The following is a 20508-nucleotide window of genomic DNA, read 5'->3' on the forward strand; positions in this document are numbered from 1 at the left end:
CGGATGCGCGGGGAGACGCGTGGAAGACTGGGCCAGGGCACCAAATCCAATCGGGAGGGGCGGGGCTCACGGACGCAGGGGGCGTGGCAAGAGGGCGTGGCCATGCAAATTTGAAGGTGTGGGGCGTGGCCTGAAGGGAGGACTGGAGTGGGCCGTGCCGCGGCGGGGGCGGGACTCAGTAGACAATAGGCGGGATGAGCAGGGCGGGGCGGGGGAAAAGGCGGTGCCTGGAGGAGGGGGGGCCGGCCTAGGAGGGCGGCGGGGCGGAGCCTGTGCCCGGCCTGTGAGAGGCGACGGGGCGGGGCCGAACTCAAAGCGGGGCAGGGCCAGTGCCGGGAGGGGCGGGGCCTGGATAGCGGGGCGGGGCCTGTGCCGGGCGGGGCCTGGGCTGGGGTGGGGCGGGGCGGGGCCTAACCCAAAGAGGGGCGTGGCCTGTGCCGGGCAGGGCGGGGCCGGCGCGGCGGGCCCGGACCGGGACCGGGCGGTGGGGCGGGGCCTGAGTGGAGAAGGGCGGGGCCTGTGCTGGCGGGGCGGGCCGGGCGGTGGGGCCGGGCGCGGGGAGGAGCGAGCAAGGCCCGGGCAGGGCGGGGCGGCCGGGCGCGGGGCAGGGCCTGGGCCTGGGCCGGGTCGGGCCGGGTCGGGGCGGGGCCTGTGCCAGGGCGGGGCGGGGCCTGTGCCGGGCCGGGGCGGGGCCTGTCCCGGGGCGGGCCGGGGCGGGGCGGGGCCTGTACCGGGGCGGGGCGGGGCCTGTGCCGGGGCGGGGCGGGGCCTGTCCCGGGGCGGGCCGGGGCGGGGCGGGGCCTGTCCCGGGGAGGGGCGGGGCCTGTGCCGGGCCGGGGCGGGGCCTGTGCCGGGGCGGGGCGGGGCCTGTACCGGGCCGGGGCGGGGCCTGCGCCGGGGCGGGGCGGGGCGGGGCGCGGGCGGACGGGCGGGCGCGCGCTCGGGCGGCGGCGGCGGCGGCGGCGGCGGCGGCGGCGGGCGCGGAGCTTCGCTCGCGGCTCGGGCCCGGCGGGCGGCGGCGGCGGCGGCGGCGGCGGCGGCGACGCGCACAAAGGCGGATTGTGGCTTCACTGGTGCTCGCGGCGGGCGGCGCCGGGGCGGGGGCGGCGGGGCGCGCCGCGGGCCCCCGCGGGGGCGGCGCGGGCGATGAGCCGGGGCCCGGCATGGCCTCCGCGCGGCCGCCGGGCCGGGCCTGCGCCTCTGCGCCCGCGCCCGCGGGGCTCCGGGCCGGGCCGCCCGCCCTCGCCGCCGCCGCCGCCGCCGCGCCGTGCCCGGAGCCCGCGGGGCCCGAGGAGCGCTCGCTGCAGCCCATGCTGCGGGCCATAGCGGAGGAGCGCGCGCGCCTGCACCTGCGCCGCGACGTCTGCGGCCTGGGTGAGTGCGGCGCGGGGCGCGGGGCGCGGGGTGCGGGGTGGCGGGTGCGGGGCGCGGGGTGCAAATGCGGGCCCGTCCGTGCGGGGTGCGAGGTGCGGGCCCGTCCCGCGTTGCGCCTTCCGCCTCCCTCGCCCCCGATCCCGGCCCCGCGTCCGGCTCTGCGCTTGGCCCCGCGCCCCGCGCGTCCTCCGGGTTCCCCGTCCCCCCCGGCCCCCTGCGGCCTCCTCGGAGCGACGGGGACCCCCGGGGACCCCCTCCGGCCCCGCTGGCCAGGCCCGGGCTCCCCGCGCCGGGGTCGCCTTTGTCTCCGCGGGCTCTGACCCGTTGGGCCCCCGTGGCCCCTCGGCCCCACCCCGTGGCCCGGTCCGCTCCGGGCGCGGTTCTGTTCTCGGGCGCCGGGTCCGCCGAGGGTGGGGTCTCTGCGGGCTGGGAAGGAGCCGGGTCCCCCAGCCGAGACCCCTCCCCTCCGCGTTTGCCGTGCTCTCCGCGGACCAGACCCCTCCCTCGCTCCCCCCTTCCTGCAAGGATGACTTCATACCCGGCTCCCAGCCTCCCGCACCTCGCCCGCACCCCCGGCCTGGGTGGGGATTTCGGGGCAGGCGGGCAGCGCTCCCCTTCGACCGGTGCTGCAGAGACAGCGGTGGGTGTGGGAAATCCGGCGAGACCGGGGTCTTGTCCCACTAGACCCATCTGGCGCCCCGGGCGGGGTGGGGAACAGAGTGGTCCCAGGCGGCGGGGAGTGGGCACCCGTGGGGGTCTGGGTGAGGGCTTGGCCAGTCTGGCTGGCCTGGGGGCAGGAGTCTGGACCCCGCCAAACTCCACTGAATTGGGTCTCCCTCCCGAACCAAGGCTCCTGTTGGCTCTCCACACATGTGTGATCGCCCTGGGCCCATGTGTGTGTGTGTGTGTGCGTGTGCGGACAAGGGGTGGGGTCAGAGAGTCTAATGTCTGATGCCCACTGTCTAATGTCCGATGTCCACCTGGTCGCCGGTGCCCACCTGGGTCTCTCGTGCCCGCCTGGTCTCAGATGCGCATTTCCGCTCTGATGCCCACTTGGGTGTCTGGTGCCTGCTGGTCCCTAATGCCCACCTGGTCTCTGGTGCCCACCTGTCCCTCATGGGCATCCCTGGAGGAGCTCCTCCCAGTCTCCCCTCACCGTGGGGGGAAACTGAGTCTCAAGGAGCAGATGGCCCTCCCAGATGGTCATTCCCCGGGCAGCTGCATCCTGGCCCGGGCCAGGAGAGGAACTGAATCTGGGGTGGCCTTTCCGGGAAGGCAGGCAGGCTAGGGACATTCTCCCCAACCGGTCCCCAGGGAAAGCTTCCTCGGGGTGCAGCCTGCCAGGGAGGGGGGCAGGCCAGGCGCCCCAGCAGAGGGTCCTGGTGTCGCTGTGAGCGGGGGGTCCTGAGTTCTCGGCCGCCCCCCCCCCAGAGCTGGGAGCCCTCTTGTCATCTGACTTTGATGTGGGCAGGGGCTGCGGGGCCCCCTCTGCTGTGGCCCCTGCAGGCAGCCCGCTGGCCCCCAAACCTGCTTCTTCTGCCTCTCACCGCAGAGCCCCTCTCCCCTGTCCCACAGTCCTGCCCCAGGGCGCCCTAAAGGTCAGCCTGGGGCCGTGCCAGGCACCTCCTGAACATTCAGGCCAGCTTCAAACTGGAATGGAAGGGGCCGGAGCGATAGCACAGCAGGGAGGGCATTTGCCTTGCATGCAGCCGGCCCCGGGTTCGATTCCCAGCATCCCATAGGGTCCCCCGAGCACCGCCAGGAGTAATTCCCGAGTGCAGAGCCAGAAGTCACCCCTGAGCATCGCCGGGTATGACCCAAAAAGCAAAAGTAAATAAAATAAACAAATTGGAATGGAAAATTGTCTCCCTCTGGCCCAAGAGGACCCCGAGGGTCCGGGAGTCAGGAGACTGGCCCCCAGTGAGGTGAGCCGGTGAGCAGAGGCACAGTGGCCCCTGGCCAGCCTGTCTTGGCCCCGTGCCCCCCCTGGCTGGGCCTGGCTGCACCTGCTTTGCTGCCCCTGTGGAGGTTGGCCCAGGTAGTGCCGAGCGGGTCCCAGCCCCCTCTCCTGCCCCTCCCCCATTCCACTCGCCGCCCCTGTGTCCTGACCTCTGGTCTCTGCCCAGAAGGCCCACCACAGCCCTCCCCCCCACTGGCCCCCACCGGGCGCCCTCGCCTTGTGGTCGGGGCAAAGGTAGGTTTGTGGCTGGGTGGCCATCACTCCCGCGGGCGTCACCCCAGCCAAGTCTCGCGGTGCCCAGCAGGCGGGTGAGAGGTGACCCGGGAGAGGTGACCCAAAGAACTGGCCCCAGGAAGGGCGGGACTGTCCAGGGGGCCCGGCGCCTCATCTCTGGTGGGACCTTGGGTGCCCAGGAGAAATGCCCGCGGGGAGGGACGGAAGGGTGGGTGCAAGTTCCAGGCCTGAGCTCCCAGCGTGGCGCCCCGGTCCGTGGCCACAGGGTCTTATTTATGCATTTATTTCCCTGTCCACTGCCCTTCTCCTGCCCATTTCCCGAGCCACTCCCGTCTCCCGTCCATTTCCATTTCCTGTCCATTTCCCGTCCACTGCCGTCTCCCACAGGCATTGGGTTGAGTCTCGGCGTACTGGGCGCTGGTGAGGGTCCAGGCGGTTGGGTGTTACTGGGGAGACGGGCAGTCTGAGGCGGGAGGGACTGCCCTGGCTGTGACTGGGCAGCCAGCGCGTGACTTTCCCCGGGCACCTGCTCCGGGCCGCGGGTGACTCTGAAGGGCAGCCTGGGCTGAGCGGGCAGGTGGCAGCCACGTGGGTTGAGGCCGCAGGTGAACCCGCTGCAGGTGGGCGGGGGGCCCTTGGGTGTCGGGAAGAGTCAGGGGCCAGCATGGGCAGGCCTGGCAGCCGCTGCCCCTGGGGCACTGCCCAGCCATGGACAGGTGCCACCTGGCCCCAGTGGGACCTGTGAGGGCAGCAGTGCCAGTCACTGGCCCTCACAGGGCTTGATGGGGTTTGGAAGAGCGAAGGCCCTCTCCTCACCCCGGGGGCTATAGGTGTCTGAAACCCCCCTGGGGGCGGGGCTGCGGACGTCTGGGACCCCCCTGGGGGTGGGGCTATGGGTGCTTGGGGACCCCTCCAGGGGCGTGGCTGCAGGTGTCTGGGGGTGGGGCTATGGGTGTCAGGGGGCGGGGCTGCATATCCCTGAGACCCCCCCCGGGGGGCGGGACTGCAGGTGTTTGAACCCCCCCCTCCCCGGGGGTGGGATGGGGGTGTCTGAGACCCCCCCTGTGGGCGGGGCTGCAGGTGTCTGAGCCCCCCGCGGTGGGATTAGGGTGTCTGAGACCCCCTGTGGGCGGGGCTGCAGGGGGATTGGGGTGTCTGAGACCCCCCTGTGGGCAGGGCTGCAGGTGTCTGAGCCCCCCGCGGTGGGATTAGGGTGTCTGAGACCCCCTGTGGGCGGGGCTGCAGGTGTCTGAGCCCCCTGCGGTGGGATTGGGGTGTCTGGGCCCGGGGGCGGGGCCGCGGCTCTGCTCGCCCCTGGGGTGGGGTCTCAGGTGCTGGGGCGGGGCCCAGTGGCCCTTGGCTCTGCGTCTGGGGTCTGAGCGTCCCGTGGGGGCAGGGGGCGTGGGGGGGCGCCTGGCTGGCTCGCTCATGCCGCTGCCCCTCGCTGCCCGCCCTGCCCAGCGCCGCCCACGCCCTCAGACCCTGCTCACACGCACGTGTTGGGTGCTCCCCATCCCTTCTGTGGGGTCCCTGGGGTGTCGCCTCCCGCCCGTGGTCCCCAGGGTCTCTGCCCCGCTGTCACCCTGCAGAGCTTCAACCCTGGCACCCGGGACGGGGAAACTGCCCGTGGACGTGGGACGCGGCCCTGGGAAAGGGTGGAGGGGCCCAGGCGGGGCGGTGGTCTGATGCGCGCATGGACAGTGACAGCGGGGACAGAGGCTGAGGCTCAGAGTGTTTCCTAATGCTGTGCTGCTGTGGGCAAGTGGCCGCACCTCTCTGAGCCCACTGCCTGTGGAGCAGGACTGGTGCTCTCCTCTCTGGGCTGAGGGTCTGTGTGTCCCGGGTGGGCTGTGGGAGCTTCCTCTTGGCTCTCACGGGTGAAGTGGGGTCAGCAGTTCGCCCTGGTTCTGGAACACGTGTCCCCGTGGCCACCTGGCCTTGGAGGAACACCTGGGCCGGCATCCGTGTGGATGCAGTTGCCTCTTGGCGCCTGCCTGGTGCTCAGCGGCACCCTGCAGCCCCGTTTTCCTGCACCGTCAGCATCAGCTCTCTGGCCCTTGAGCTGGAACCCAGAGTCTGCAGGGTCTAGAGCCTCAGAGCCTGCAGGGGTGAGGGGCTGGGAACCTGCAAGGGTGAAGGGCTGAGAGCCTGCAGGGGTGAGGGGCTGAGAACCTGCAGGGGTGAAGGGCTGAGAGCCTACAGGGGTGAAGGGGCTGAGAACCTGCAGGGACAAAAGGGGCTGAGAGTCTGCAGGGGTGAGGGGCTGAAAACCTGCAAGGGTGAAGGGCTGAGAGCCTGCAGGGGTGAAGGGTTGAGAACCTGCAGGGGTGAGGGGCTGAGAACCTGCAGGGGTGAGGGGCTGAGAACCTGCAAGGACAAAAGGGGCTGAGAGCCTGCAGGGGTGAGGGGCTGAGAACCTGCAGGGACAAAAGGGGCTGAGAGCCTGCAGGGGTGAGGGGCTGAGAACCTGCAGGGACAAAAGGGGCTGAGAGCCTGCAGGAGTGAGGGGCTGAGAGCCTGCAGGGGTGAGGGACTCGCCTGTGAGGGGTAGGAGAGAAGCCTGATTCCCAGCTGGTACTCTGCACGAAGTGAGGGGTGAGGGAATCCAGGGACGGATTTCAGAGGGACGGCTGAATGAATGAGCGAACGAATGAATGAATGAGGGGCGCCCGGCTCTCTGTCCTGGCTTCCACGGCTTCTCGAGTCCCCCAGGTCCCGCCGCAGGCTGGCAGGAGGCTGAGCAGGCGCCTTGCTGACCCCGTCGGGCGAGGGGCGCTGCGGGGCGGGCGGGGGTGGCGTTCCGGGCGGGTGTGCGTGCGGCAGCTTCCCATGTGTCAGAGAAGCTGTGAGTCAGGCAGACGCCGATGAGCTCATCCGCCCGCACTCGCCTGCCCCGGCCCGGCCTGGGGAGCCCCGCGTGCCCCCCGGGAGGCTGGGGGGTGCTCTGGGGAAGTGGGGGCAGGGCGGCCACTGCCTGGACCCCAGCCTGACTGCCCGCTGAGACCTTGGGGGGGCTGGGGGGACACGACACCCCCCCATACACTCAGGAAACGGTGGCTGTGGAGGGCGTCTCGGAGCAGAGGGAACCCCGAGGGTGTGTGGCGGCCCTCCCCCAATCGGCCGTCCCCCACCCCCCACCCCACCCCCGTGCTGGGGGCCTAGCCGCCTGCCAGCCAGGGCCCCTTGCCTGGGGCACCAGGCCGCGTGCGGTTTTGAAACCGGTCAGGGCCGTTGGGCCAGCCAGGGCTGCTCAGCCTTGGGCCTCAGTTTCCCCAGGGGAGCCACGAGACTCCGTGTGAGGCTGGGATGCTTCCGTAGCGAGGCCAGGTGGGAGAGACAGAGGCCCGAAAGTCGGGGGGGGGGGCGTGGCTGGGCTCTCGGGGCCGCGTCCCGGACTTCTGGGGTCTGGCTGGGGACCCCCGACTTTTTCCGAGTCCAGCCGGAAGGAAGCAGGGTGAGGTGAGGGTCCCGGCCTCCCGGGCCGCCCACAGGCCTGCGGGTGCCCACGTGGGGCTGTGAACCACCCTGCCCCGGGTGGCGGCAGCGTCTCCCGGGCCAGGGCCCCGAGAATGGAAGGCCTGTTGGCCACACAGAGGCCCATTCACGCGGCCCTGCCAGCACGCGCCTGGGACTGGCCCCAAGGAGGTCACTTGACCAGCCCCCTCCTCCTCCAGCGGCGGGCGGGGCAGAAGCCTCTGGGGAGGGGCTGGAGCCATAGCACAGCGGGGAGGGCGTTGGCCTGGCACGCGGCCGACCCGGGTTCGATCCCTGACATCCCATAGGGTCCCCCGAGCACCGCCAGGGGGGATTCCTGAGCGCAGAGCCAGGGGTCAGCCCTGAGCATCTCGGGTGTGACCCACAAACCAGAAAGGAAAGAAAGGAGACCCGAGATGCGGGAGCCGGGGCAAGGGCTGGCGGGGGGCTTGGCCGGCCTTCCTTCCCGCCGTCCCTCTTGGGTTCCCCCACCCCCTGCCTCAGGACTCCACCCGCCAGTGCTCGGGGCCGCTCCCGGGTGGACCCCAGCCCTCTGAGCCTTGGTGCCAGCCTCCTCCAGCTCTTCCTAGGGATGATTTTTCATGTTTTTGTGGTTGCCCTGAGTGTGCGTGGGGGGGATACCTCAGCATCTGGGCTGGGGCTGGGTGAGCACTGTATCACGAGCCTATCCCTTCTTCTTGGTTCACATCTGTCTGTATTTTTTTTTTCTTTTTCCCCTCAGCCTTGTTTTGTTTTCTGTTTGGGGCCCATACCCGGCAGTGCTCGGGGCTTACTCTAGGATCTGTGCTCAGGGGTCATTTTTGGCAGGCTCCGGGGACCAGATGGGATGTGGGGATTGAGCCCGGGCTGGCCAGGTGCAAGGCAGACACCTTCCCCGCTGTGCTACCACTTGGCTGCCTCACCTTAGGCATTTTTTAAAGGCATTTGTAAGAAGTTGTTTCGGGGGATTTTTGGCAGGGCGCCAGGGCTTAGTTTATATTCTCGTTTTTTTTCTTTTTTTTTTTTCTTTTTGGGTTCCACCCGGCAATGCTCAGGGGTTCCTCCTGGCTCTGCACTCAGGAATTACCTCTGGCAGTGCTCGGGGGACCCTACGGGATGCTGGGAATCGAACCCGGGTCGGCTGCGTGCCAGGCAAACGCCCTCCCCGCTGTGCTATCACTCCAGCCCCACGTTTCATTTTATTGTCTTGGTGCCACAGCCAGCAATGCCCAGGGGTCGCTCCTGGCTCTGCACTGAGGAATCCCTCCTGGCGTTGCTCAGGGACCACGTGGTACGCCGGATCGAACCCTGGTCAGTTACATGCAAGGCAAACGCCCCCCCCTCCCCCCCCGCTGTGCCATGACTCGAGCCCGTATCTGGGGGGGGGGCTGTTTGGGTCCAGGCCCAGCGGTGCTCAGCGGCTGCTCCTGGTTCTGTGCTCAGGACTGACCCCTGAGGGCCGGAGGGGGGTGCGGGGGACCATCTTGGGTGATGGGGACCAAACCCGAGTGGCCCCTGGCAGCAGCTCAGGGACAGAAAGAAGCCTGGGGTGTGTGCAGATGCACCTATGGGGGGCCGCTCCCCCAATAGGAGATGGGGCAGGGGGCACCCAGGGTTAGTCAGGACCCCTGGGAAAGGGAGCTGGGCCGTGCTGGGCACACAGTCCTGCACCCATTCTCCCGGCTCCTCCCTTAGGGTGAGGGTGAAGAAAGACAGTGCTCGCTGAGGGCACTGCAGAACCCGGGGGCCTGGCACCTGGTGGCCCAGACCCGTCCCTGCACCCGACACACCACGGAGGGGGGGGACAGCGAGGTGCCAGCGTGGTGGGAAGGTGTGCAGCCCAGGTGCCACCAGGTGCCACGGCCCCCAGTGGGGGGGTGGAGAGAGCAGGAGGAGACGAGTCTGAGCTGGGTGAGGGCCACGGGCAGCCCCGGGGCGCCACCAGGGTGGGGACTGGAGGGGCCTGTCAGGGATGGGGGGCGCAGTCTGGCCTGTTGGGACGGGGTCTGTCCTGTTGGGAGCGGGGGTCTGTCCCGTCAGGCCGTGCTTCGTGGGGTTTGGATCCATCGGGAGGCTTCGGGGCTGGGCATTGGTGGGCTATCGCTGTGGGGTGGGGTCAGCTGTGTGGGTGAGGGCAGGGCGGGGGCCCCCAAGGATGGCCCTGGGGGTGTGCAGCGTCCATGAGCCTGGGGGACAGCCATCCTGAGCCCGCCTGGGGAAGGCCTCTCGGCTCTGATTGGGGCTGGGGGACCCCTGGCAGGGACCACCCCGGCGCCTGGGGCCCTAGCTGGCACCCCCTTTGTGCCCCCTGCTGCTGTGTGCCCTGGGCACCGGCGGTCCTGCAGGCCCGCCTCTGGGCAGCTCCTGGCCGGCTTTGCTTCTCCTGTGACATGTGGGTGGCCCAGCACCCCAGGGCCCGTGCCCTGTCCTCACCCTCAGCCTTGGGTGTCTGAGTGACGCCACCATCACTGTATCAGTAGGACGAAGAGACCCCCGGCCAGGCCGAGGTCTGGGGCCTCAGCGCCCTGCGTGCCCATTCGCCAGGCATGGGGCCCTGGTGGGTAGGACGCGGCAGATGGTCCGTGGAACTGGCCACCACGTTTGTTCACCAGGACCCGGCAGGGCCTGTGGGGATCATGGCCGGAATTTGGAAGTGATGGTGCACACCGGGCTGAGTCTGGTTCCACCTGGTGTGGGCACCCCTGGCATGGGCACCCGTGGCGTGGGCACTGCCTGATGTGGGCACCCCTGATTTGGGAACTGCCTGGCATGGGCACCCCTGGGGTGGGCACTGCCTGGTGTGGGTACCTGTGGCGTGGGCACCCGTGGCAGAGCACTCTGGCATGGGCACTGCCTGGCGTGGGCACCCCTGGTGTGGGCACTGCCTGGCATGGGCACCCCTGGCGTGGCCTGAACCCTGGGACCTGGAGCAGTGAATCCTCAGGTGTGATCGGCCCCTGACAGCAGGTGGCTGTGCCTGGAATGTTGGGGTTCTGTTCAGTTACCAGCAGGCAGCCTGGGCACGGGGGGCAGAGAACAGAGGGCAGAGGGCAAGGAAGAGGGCAGAGGGGAGGGCCGGGCTCTGGGAAACCTGGGCCCTCCCTGCAGCAGGAGGCCTGCCCGGGCGGCCCTCCCTGCCCCATGGGTCCGGCCAGCACCCCAGCCCCGGTGCCGCTCAGGGTCCCCGGTCTCCGTAGCGTTTCAGGGGGATGTGCGGCTTGTCTTGGGATTTTGTGCCGTGGGGAGCCCCTTGCCGGGGCCCCTCCCGCACACCCGGAGAGGACCCGGGGTTCGGAGACGCAGACTGCCTACCCGATGCCCGAGCCCCGAGGACTGCGGGCCGCGCGGCCCCCGGGGAAGCCGCGGTCCCTGTCTGCCGGCTGCTGCGCGGCGGCGGCTCTGGGCGCCTGCGCCTTTAAGGCCGCGTCTCCGTGGGAACTGCCGCAGCCGGGGGCGGGGCCTGGCAGACCGGGGCGGGGCCTGGCGGTGTTTGACGGGACGGGGCGGGGCTAGGCGGGCGAGCCGGGGCCTGGCGGTGCTGGGAGGGGCGGGGCCTGGCGGCGAGGGGCGGGGCTTGACGGGCGAGCCGGGGCCTGGCGGTGCTGGGCGGGGGCGGAGCCGGGCGGGGAGGGGCGGAGCCTGGCGGCGAGGGGCGGGGCTTGACGGGCGAGCCGGGGCCTGGCGGTGCTGGGCGGGGGCGGAGCCGGGCGGGGAGGGGCGGGGCTAAGGCGGGCCGGGGCGGGGCCTGGCGGCGCGTCCCCCGCAGGGGCCGCCCAGCTCCCAGCCCCCCGAGCCGTGACGTCGCCTCTCCGCTCCTCTCCTCGGGTCTCTCCCACCCAGGCTGCTGATTCATCCAGGGCCCGGGTGGGCTCCGCACCGCTCGCCGGGAGCCGGGCTCAGGCCCGCTGCCCGGCCGGGGGGACGGGGCGCGCCCCCCACCCCGGAGGCGGCCGGGAGCCCCTCCGGGCGCAGGCCCCTGGGAGGGGAGGGGGGTGAGGGAGAAGGGGTCCGGCCCCGCGGGTGAGTCCCGGCCGGAGGAGCGGGGCGGGGGGTGGGGGGCTCAAGGTCACGGCTCTGGCCGCCGCCGCAGCCCCGGGGCCCGCTCACGCGCCCCCCGCCCCGCAGGCTGCTTCAAGGATGACCGCATCGTCTTCTGGACCTGGATGTTCTCCACCTACTTCATGGAGAAGTGGGCGCCGCGGCAGGACGACATGCTCTTCTACGTGCGCCGCCGGCCGGGCTACCCGGGCAGCGAGGCGGGCAGCGAGGCCAGGAAGGTGAGTGGCCGGCGCTGCCGGGGGGGGGGGGGGCGGGCGGGAGGGGGGCAGGGGCGGGCTGCGCATCTCCAGGGGTCCCCTGGCCCTGGGTACCACCTCAGGGTCACAGGTGCCCCTCCGAGGCCAGGGGAGATGGTCGCATCTCCCGATCAGCAAAGGACAGCAGAGCCGAGAGGTTTGAGCAGTCTGGGGGGGCGGGGGGGGCACCTGGCTCCTGGGTGGGGTGGGCGGTGGGGGTGGGGTGGTCATCGCTGCAGTGGCCATGATGTCAGCGATGACTGTGGCCATGGTGGGGACGATGGGGGAGGGGGGATGGTGAAATGACAGTGAGGATGGGGGTGAGGGTGGGGGGGGAGGATGGGGGTGAGTGGGGTGGTGGGGTGGGGGAGGATGGGGAGGGGCTGGCGGGGCTCGTGATGAGGGCTGATGGGAGCGAGGATGGTGGCAGCGAGGATGAAGTGGCCCTAGCTGAGCCTCACCCCTGCAGACAGGACCGCGCTCCCTCGCAGAGCATCCCAGAGACAGGCTGGGCCACTCTCTGCTTTGGAGCTGGCAGCCTCTGCAAACTGTTTACATGCGCGGCCCGGGCCTGGCACTCCCGGGCATGCTGTGGGCTCCTGGTGGGCACGGGGAGCCCTTCCCCAGGAGGCCCCGAGTGGAGCCGGCCACACAGCTCCCGAGCAGGCAGGCCCATCTGTGACCAGGACTCGCAGCTGGGAAGGCTGGCAGGTGGCCGTCAGCTCCAGGTGCCCCTGTGAGGGCATTCCCGGGAGGGTGGATGGGTAGGGGACAGGTCTTGTGCCGCCGGGTAAAAGGTATCTGGGCAATAGATGCCGTGTCTGGAAGGGTACCCGAGAGATCCGCTTTCCAGCCAGACTCTTCTCCCCGACGTGCTGGCAGCAGTGGGAGGGGAGGGGGCTTTCCCTGTGCACACTCAGGGGGCTGGGACACTGGCAAAAGTGTCGGGATGTCAATGCATTGGTGCCCCCCCTCCCAGATGGGCAGCCACACCCACACCCCAAACAGCCGTCCTGGAATCTGCAACTGGGGAGGGGGGAGGCAAGAGGACCCAGGGAGCGTGCCCCTCTCCACCCAGCCCTGGGGAGGGGTCACCGGACACAGACAGGCTGGAGCCAGGGGTCAGTGAGGGAAGCCCCAGGCCCTGGGAGCAGATGGCCATCTGGCGACTAGGTGCCAGAATGTTCCACGTCCGGGGTGTGTGTGTGTGTGTGTGTGTGTGTGCGCGCGCGCGCGCAAGCAAGCAAACGCGCCCCTCCCCCAAAGAAACGGGGGAGGGGGCCGTGGACCCTCGGAAAAGGCATCACAGCCCCGTGACACCCCTGCTGCCCTGCTGCGGCGGCGGCAAGCAGGAGCAGAGACATGACATCAGAGGCAGCAGTCGGGGGTGGGGGTCAGCAGTGGGCAGGAGGGGCCGCCCCCCGCGGGAGGGGATGCGCAGGACCCGCCCCCTCTGGGCGGGGAGAGGCGCGCCCCCTCCCCGCGGGCATGCGCCGTGCCAGCGCCGCGCCTGCGCACTGCGGGCGCTCTGCGGCAACTCCGCCTCTGCGGAGCGGGTCCGCGTCGTCATGGCAACCCCGGGGATGCCGGCGGCGGCGGCGGCGGGGATGCTGATGCGGCGCGGATGCTGATGCGCCCGGCCCGCCCGCCCGCCCGCCCCGCAGCTCGAGGAGCCCGAGGTGGAGGTGGAGGTGTACCGGCGCGACTCCAAGAAGCTGCCCGGCCTGGGGGAGCCCGACATCGACTGGGAGGAGAGCGTGTGCCTGAACCTCATCCTGCAGAAGGTTCGTGGCGGGGGCGGGGGGCGGGGGGGGGGCAGCGGGGCCAGGAGCCGTTGCCACCTCCTCCCTCCCCCTCTCCCGCAGCTGGACTACATGGTGACCTGTGCGGTGTGCACGCGCGCCGAGGGCGGTGACATTCACATCCATAAGAAGAAATCCCAGGTGAGGGGCCCGGTGGCGCTCCGCAGGTGTGTGTGGGGGGGGGGTGCACTCTCGCTTCTGATCCTCGCGTCCCTGGGGGGTCTGCATACATTCATGCAGCTCTGGGGGCCTAGACAACGGACACAGAGCCAGGGCCTCCCAGCAACTCCTTCTAGAACATTTCGTCTGAATCTGTCCCGCCTCCCGAGCTGTGTAGCCGCGGTGGCTCTTGGACATCGTGTCCCCCTCCTTCCTGCGAGGGCCCTAGGCTCTCGCTCTTTCGCAGAAATGACCTTTCTTGGAGCTGGGGATATAGCCCTCCCGCGTGGGAGGCCCCCAGTTTGATCCCCAGGACCTCTGGGGGTGACCCTGCTGGGCCCCCACCACTGCCTGGCAGAGTGGACAGAGCGTCCTTTTGCAGAGACGCGGCTCAGGGTAGCCTGGGCAGGAGCCTGGCTTCTGGCCTTTTGCCACAGGGGAATTCATGCTTCGTTCCAGCAAGTGTTCGCGTCCCCCAGCAAGCACCCGATGGACAGCAAGGGCCAGGAGTCCAAGATCAGCTACCCCAACATCTTCTTCATGATCGACAGCTTCGAGGAGGTGCACTCGGCGTGTCCCCCTTCCTCCGGACGTGGCTCCTGTCCCCCTCACGCCTCACCGGCTCTCGGGTTGCTGACGGGGATGGTGGCGGGGGGAGGGGTGTCAGGGCACTTCTTACGCTCACCTCCCTGCAGAAAAATCAGTTACGGAGGCCAGAGAGAGAGGACTGAGGGCAAGGTGCCTGCTTTGGACGCAGCCAACCTGGGTTGCAGGCCCAGCCCCTCTCTGGTCCCCGAGCCCTGCCAGGCATCAACCCCGAGCCCCAGAACGGCACAGAACACAGAGCAGAGCGTGGGTGTGGTCTGGAGGGCGGCACGAGGCTGAGCCTCAGTTTCCCTGCGCAGCAAGCATCGGGGACTAGACACGCTTGGGCGGGAGAGGCCGTCAGCTCCCCCAGAGAAGGTGGCCCCCAGCCTCAGAAGCCATGAGCACCCCCAGAAAGGGCGGCCCCCGGTACCGGAGGCTGTGAACACCCCCAGAAGGGGTGGCCCCAGCCCCAGAGGCCGTGAGCTCCCCTAGAGAGGGCGGCCCCCAGCCCCAGAAGCCATGAGCACCCCCAGAAGAGGTGGCCCCCAGCCCCAGAGGCCATGAGCACCCCCAGAAAGGGCAGGTGGCCCCCACTCTCCAGAGCCCACCCTGGAGCTATGGCAGGGCCGGACGGGGCCCCAGGAAGGACTCTGGTGCCCAGAGGGCTGGGTGCAGGGCGGTTCCCAGCTGGGCCGTCCCTCCCCCACCCCCGTGAGACGACAGGCTTGTCACCTGGGGGATCCGGGGAGAAGCAGGCATGCGCTCAGGGGCCTCATCCGTGTCCGGGATGGCAGCTGGGCCCGGGCAGGCGGGAGGAAGGTTCCAGAAGGCGTGCGGGGAACCGGGATTGAGGAACATGGTCCCTGAGCGTTTGGCTGTGGGTGGGGCTGGTCTCGGGGCCCCGGGGGATGGGGGGGCTAACAGCTGTTGCGCCCGCAGGTGTTCAGCGACATGACGGTGGGGGAAGGGGAGATGGTGTGCGTGGAGCTGGTGGCCAGCGACAAGAGTAGTATGTTCCGGGGCGTCATCTTCCAGGGCTCCATCCGCTACGAGGCGCTCAAGAAGGTGTACGACAACCGCGTGAGTGGGGCCCCGGGGGGCGGCACCGGGTCCTCCCCCACCCCCCAGGGTGGGGGGGCTGCGCCCGCCCTGACCCATGCCCACCCGCCGGCCCACAGGTGAGCGTGGCCGCCCGCATGGCACAGAAGATGTCCTTTGGCTTCTACAAGTACAACAACATGGAGTTTGTGCGCATGAAGGGGCCGCAGGGCAAGGGCCACGCCGAGATGGCCGTCAGCCGCGTGTCCACCGGAGACACGTCCCCCTGCGGCACCGAGGAGGACTCGAGCCCCGCCTCGCCCATGCATGAGCGGGTACGGGCTGCAGGGCTGGGGGGGCGGGGAGATTCAGAGAGGCAGGGGGCCCGCCTGGGGTCACACAGGATGGCCGCCGGCCTTGGGCCCAGGGCCCGGCGGGATCGGTGGGGACCCCCAGGGACTGGCCTCACCGGAGCTGCCGGCGAACCCGGCACACGACCGCCTTCCCGGGGAACAGGCAGGAGGTGCTGGCTGCACGCTCTGCTCTTCCTGGGGCCTGGGCACTGTGTCCTGGAGCACTGGCGGGACGGTGCCCGTCTCTTCCTATGCCCCCCAGGCCTGGCCTGGGAGCCCTGAGCAGGGTGCAGGGCACCCCAGCCCGGGGCGGAGGGCGGCCACACAGGAGGACTGGCAGTGGGTGTCGGGACCCTCCCACTCTCACAACGGGCCAGGGATGCTGCCCACTGGAGCCGGGGTTTCCGGCCTCTGGAGCCCGCAGTGCCCACCCCCACCTCTGTGGCCCTGAGCTGCCCCCGTGCGCGGCCCCAGGGGAAATGACCAGGAGGAACTAACTGGAATGAGGCGCCGGGGGTTCTGGCCAACCCCCCTCATTAGCCGTGACCTCGAACCCGGCGTCTGTCCCCTTGCCTGTGGGCAGAGGTGCCTGTTTCTTTGACCCTAAACGGTGGCCCCAGCGCCCGCCGGGGCCGGGCACAGGTGCCCATTTCCCAGTTTGCGCCTCCCGGAAACCCCACCCCCCCATGGGCTGTCGGGGCGTCTGTCCGTCTGCCTGCTGGCTCTTCCTGCGAGGGGCGGGTGGCCGAGGCTGAGGAGAACCCAGAGAACCCAGAGGCGCCGCTTGGGGGGCGGGCGGTCACTGCCCTGGGCAGCAGGGGGCCAGTCGGGGAGCTGCCTCGTTCTCCCTGGCTCCGAGTTTCTGCACCTTGGGCCACGGTGGACAGACCAGCTGCCCCTCCTGCCCTGCTGGGTGCCACGGAAGTGCCCCCAGGCTGCCCCTGCCACACAGGGGTCGCCCTTCCCCGGGGGGCCGCAAGCCCCGCCCCCCCTCCCTGTGCTGTCGTCTGTGGTCCTGTCCCACAGGGCAGATGCAGATTCTGTGTGTACTGTGGTTTCTGGTGTTTGTTTTTTATCTCTTGACACACTCCCCGGCCCGCGGGAGCACCGTCGAGCCCAGCGCCGCCGCGACTCTCTTGGATGTCGGAGCCGTGACGAGGAGTCCGGCGGGGCTCCCGAAGTCTCCGTCCGAGCTCACCTCGCTCCTCAGATTCTTGTTTGCATGGGGAGGAGGGAGGAGATGGGCCAAGTTCCCTCTGCCTGGAACGCCCTTCCCCCCCTTCTTCACCTGGCGAACTCCTACTCGTCCTTCAAGACCCAGCTCCAGCGGCGTCTCCTCCGGGAAGCCTCCCCTGATTATCTTTCCCCGATGCCGTCTCTTCCCTCTCGCCTCTGTGCTCCCCTGTATCCCGTCCTCCTTCCTTCCTTCCTTCCTTCCTTCCCCCTTCTGTCTCGGCAACTGATGTGTACCGTGTGTGCTTGTCATTTTCTGAGTCTGTGCCCTCCCGTCCCCCCGTCCCCCGCAGACTGTGAGCTCCGCGAGAGCAGGGCCGGGGTGGTGGCCAGCCCGGGGTGGGTGTGGAGGGCAGCTGGTGTGAACGGGTGTGGTCAGAACCTCCAGGTGGCCGTGCTTGGCAGGGTGGTGGTGGGGGAGGGCGGGGGGCGGGGGGCGGGGGTGGGCCCGGAGCAGTGGGGGAGCGTGGACTCAGGGCGCGAGCCCTGGGCCGTGCCCGGCAGAGCCTCCCGCAGTGACCTCGGAGGCGCCCGTCCCGGGACGGGGTGGGGGGTTGGCCGGGTTTGGTGGCGGGGAGGGGAAGGGCCCGGACCCCGTCGGGTGGCGCTCGGCCCTGGCCGCACGGTGACTGGCCCTTTGTCCCCAGGTGACCTCCTTCAGCACCCCGCCCACCCCGGAGCGCAGCAGCCGGCCCACGTTCTTCTCGCCGTCGCTCAAGAGGAAGGTGCCCCGGAACCGCATCGCCGAGATGAAGAAGTCGCACTCGGCCAACGACAGCGAGGAATTCCTGCGGGAGGACGACGGCGGAGGTGACCGCTGGCGGGAGGGGTCGCTGAGGCAGGGGCTTCTGTGCCAGGGACTCCCTGGCCTCGCCCGGCCCCAGAGGCAGGTGGCGGCACCCAGGTGGCCGCATACTCCGAGACAGGCCCCGGGACACGGGGGGGAGGGGGCCCGAGGAGGCCCGGAGTGGGGCCCAACCTGCCGGGCGCTGACCCCGCCCTCCCCGTGCCCCCCGCAGCTGACCTCCACAACGCCACCAACCTGCGCTCCCGCTCCCTGTCGGGCACGGGGCGCTCCCTGGTGGGCTCGTGGCTGAAGCTGAGCCGGGCCGAAGGCAACTTCCTCCTCTACGCGCACCTCACCTACGTCACGCTGCCGCTGCCCCGGATCCTGACAGGTGAGGCCTGCGGGGGCGCGGGGGGAGGGGGCGATGTGGACACTGCAGGGGCGGGGGGGGGGGAGGGGGACGCGGCCTTCGCAGGGGCGCAGAGGGAGGGGGCTGATGCGGCTGTCTCAGCCCGGCGCGCCTCTGCCCTGTCCCCGCAGACATCCTGGAAGTCCGGCAGAAGCCCATCCTGATGACCTAGCCCAGCCCGCCAGCCCCGGGCGCCCTGCCAAGTGCCTACCTGTCCACCGTCACCGGGCTCTTGTGACAACCCAGCGCCGGCGCCGGGGCCAGGCAGGGCCCCCCGACCCCCGGGGCCAGGGCCCCCGCCACGAACACCAGCCCAAACTAAAGTGCCTCGTTCTCCTGCTGGCTCTGCTTCCCGCGCCCGCCCGCCGCCCCCCAGGACCCGCCGTCCTCCCCCGAAGGACCAGCCCGGCCGGTGGCCGCGAGGGCGGGGAAGGGGGACGGGACCCAGCCCCACGGGGAGCCCTGAGGCAAGGGTTCTAGCGGGCTGCCCCCTGTGTGCCTGGCACCACCATGACGGCCCCCCCTGCAGGACGGGCCCGCCCCCGGGAACTGCCTTCGCTTCCAGCCAAAGAGCCCCCCACGCCCCCTTCCAGCTGGGGTCCCGGGCCCCCCCACCCCGCTCGTGACCGTGCATCCTGGACTCCGGGGGCAGGAGGGTGGGCGCTGGAGCAGGCCCACCCTCTATGGGGGCCGGGGCAGCGAGGAGGCGGCAGGCCACCGCGGGGCCACTTCTCAGCCCAGTTGGCAGGCAGACGGGCCCCCGAGGGTGCAGCCAGCAGGTGGGCGTCCATCCCGGCCAGCCAAGGCGCCCGCAGCACCAAGCGTCCCCACGGCCCCAGCACGGTGACGGGGGCCCTGGCTCGGGGCATGGAGGTTTCCCTGGGGGGGCGGGGGGCAGAGGGGAGGAGGAGGGGCTCGTCGGCTTCATTCCACGCTCCAAACTGTGGCGCTGGGCTCCGGGAACAGGGCCCCTTTGGGGCTCCCCCTAGATTTTGTACGCTGTTATTAAAGTGAGCGATTGCGTTTCTCTCTGCCTCAGTCTACCCAGCTGTGAAACGGGGTGCGTCCTGCCTGCGGGGCATCAGGCTGTTGGGGCGCCACCCCGACAGTCCAGGGGGACCCTGCAGGGCGCACCCCCAGGATCCGAACGCCAGCCTTTCCCATGGTATTCAAGATGACCCAATGCATCTTTCTCTTCCGGAACATTCTCCCTTTCCGGGGGGGTTCAAAGACTGTGTGTGTGTGTGTGTGTGTGTGTGTGTGTGTCACTGTGGGCGGGCCCCTGGTGGAGCAGCCCATAGTGGGGAGGGTCCACAGGTCCACGGTGCTGCTGCCCAGGGCATGCAGACGAGCCTGTGGTGGCTGAAGCTTCTCTAGGAACAAGGGCAGCTGTTCTGAGGTCCTCCAGCGTGACCGGTGATGTCAGAGATGGGGGGGCTTGCTGGGGCCCCTCCAGGACCCTCGAGGCTCACCCCAGCATGCCTGTGGGGAAGGCAGGCAGCTAGGGCCTCTCAATGGGAGCACCAGAAGCTGCCACTTCCCAGGACATGAAGCAAATTCCCTTTGCTCTCCTTGCATTACTGGGCCACATCTGGCAGAGCTGGGGGTCCCGGGAGGGGGGGCGTGACAGCTCCCCAGTTCTGCAGCCTTTGCACGAGCCCCCCACCCCCGCCACCTCATGGTCCCAGGGCAACAGCAGTGCCCCCCCCACACTCCCAATTGGGTGGTTTTTTTTTTTTTCCTGAGATCCCCTGATGCCTAGAAAAAACTAAAGCTCATGACTGCAAAGCCTGAGAGAAGATTCTTTTAAAATCTAAGTAACAGACGCAGAGAGAAGCAGAAATGGAGGAGGTTGGGCCAGGCCTGGCACCGGTTCCCACCGGCTCTGTGCTGGGGACCGGGCACGCAGGCCCTGGGGACTCTTGACGTTTGGAGCTTGAAGGGTCAGGAACCAACAACTCAGCGACCCTGGACTGCCCCTTTGTCGCTAATTCCAGACTTGAGCCGAGAACAATGGTCTTCCCGGCACGCAGGCTCACACCCACACGGGCGCGCTTGGAAGACAGCTCAGACATGGCTGGGGTCCGGCTGTCCTGGGGCCGGAGCGTGCAGCACCGTGGAGGGGTGGACGGGTTAAGGCAGGGCCATTGGGAACCTGGGGTTCTTCCACGCCCTCTCCCCCGACAGAAGCCCCTCAGGACCCCGAGGGCGGGTGGGGTGCGCACCAAGGGCCGGGTCGAGTGGAACCTAAGAGAAGCAGAGACACCCACCACATCGGTGCTCACCATTTGTTCCCGCATGGGAGCACTGTGACATGAGCTGCAGAAGCTCAGTGAGCTCCAAGCTCCTGGTGGCTCTGGCTGGGTCTGCCCCTGTCAAGTTTTCCTCTTTTCCCTCCTGGCTGTGCTGGGGAGTGACCCCTGGGGGGCTTGGCGCAGGCGTGAGGCCCACCCTAGCCCCACCCCAAGCCCCTACAGTTTCCTCCCAAAAAAACTCGAGGCTTGGCACTTGTTTGATCCTTCATGAAAACGCCCACAAGATAAACACCAGCAGCTCCCCCCCCCCTGCAGGGGTGAGCCTGGGAGGGTCTGTCCGGTGGGGCCCTTTGGAAACGGCCAGCAGTGCCTGGACGCACCATCCCCTTCATGGGCCACTGCTGGCCCGGCTGTCAGCGATTCTTCTTCCTCTTGCCTCCTCTGCCCGGGCTGGAAGGTGATGAATAAACAGATTCTCTGCCCTCTTGGAAAGAACCGGGGTTTCGCCACTTCCTGTATCTCGACTCATCTCACTCCCAGCCCCGAG

General features: G+C 69.7%; 1 protein-coding gene across 1 annotated transcript; it reads left to right on the plus strand.

The window, feature by feature from the left end:
• The first annotated feature begins 1148 nt into the window (after window positions 1-1148).
• KIAA0930 (KIAA0930 ortholog) lies at window positions 1149-18733 on the plus strand. Its single transcript, XM_056107012.1, has 10 exons — window positions 1149-1374; window positions 11168-11319; window positions 13002-13121; window positions 13203-13280; window positions 13758-13859; window positions 14826-14966; window positions 15065-15259; window positions 17158-17320; window positions 17530-17688; window positions 17838-18733. Exons 1-10 carry the CDS (start codon window positions 1164-1166, stop codon window positions 17876-17878), a joined length of 1362 nt encoding a protein of 453 aa, XP_055962987.1. The 5' UTR covers window positions 1149-1163; the 3' UTR covers window positions 17879-18733.
• The last annotated feature ends 1775 nt before the right edge of the window (window positions 18734-20508 follow it).

The sequence above is a fragment of the Sorex fumeus genome, unplaced genomic scaffold, assembly GCF_029834395.1.
Source record: "Sorex fumeus unplaced genomic scaffold, SorFum_2.1 ptg000153l, whole genome shotgun sequence".
Classification (NCBI taxonomy): domain Eukaryota; kingdom Metazoa; phylum Chordata; class Mammalia; order Eulipotyphla; family Soricidae; genus Sorex; species Sorex fumeus.

Bases quoted from the DNA above. Each gene is read 5' to 3' on its own strand.
- KIAA0930 (XM_056107012.1), top strand. From the start codon at position 1,164: ATGGCCTCCGCGCGGCCGCCGGGCCGGGCCTGCGCCTCTGCGCCCGCG. The intron at 11,320-13,001 runs GTGAGTGGCCGG...CCCGCCCCGCAG, and splicing joins CGGGCAGCGAGGCCAGGAAG to CTCGAGGAGCCCGAGGTGGA. The intron at 14,967-15,064 runs GTGAGTGGGGCC...GCCGGCCCACAG, and splicing joins AGAAGGTGTACGACAACCGC to GTGAGCGTGGCCGCCCGCAT.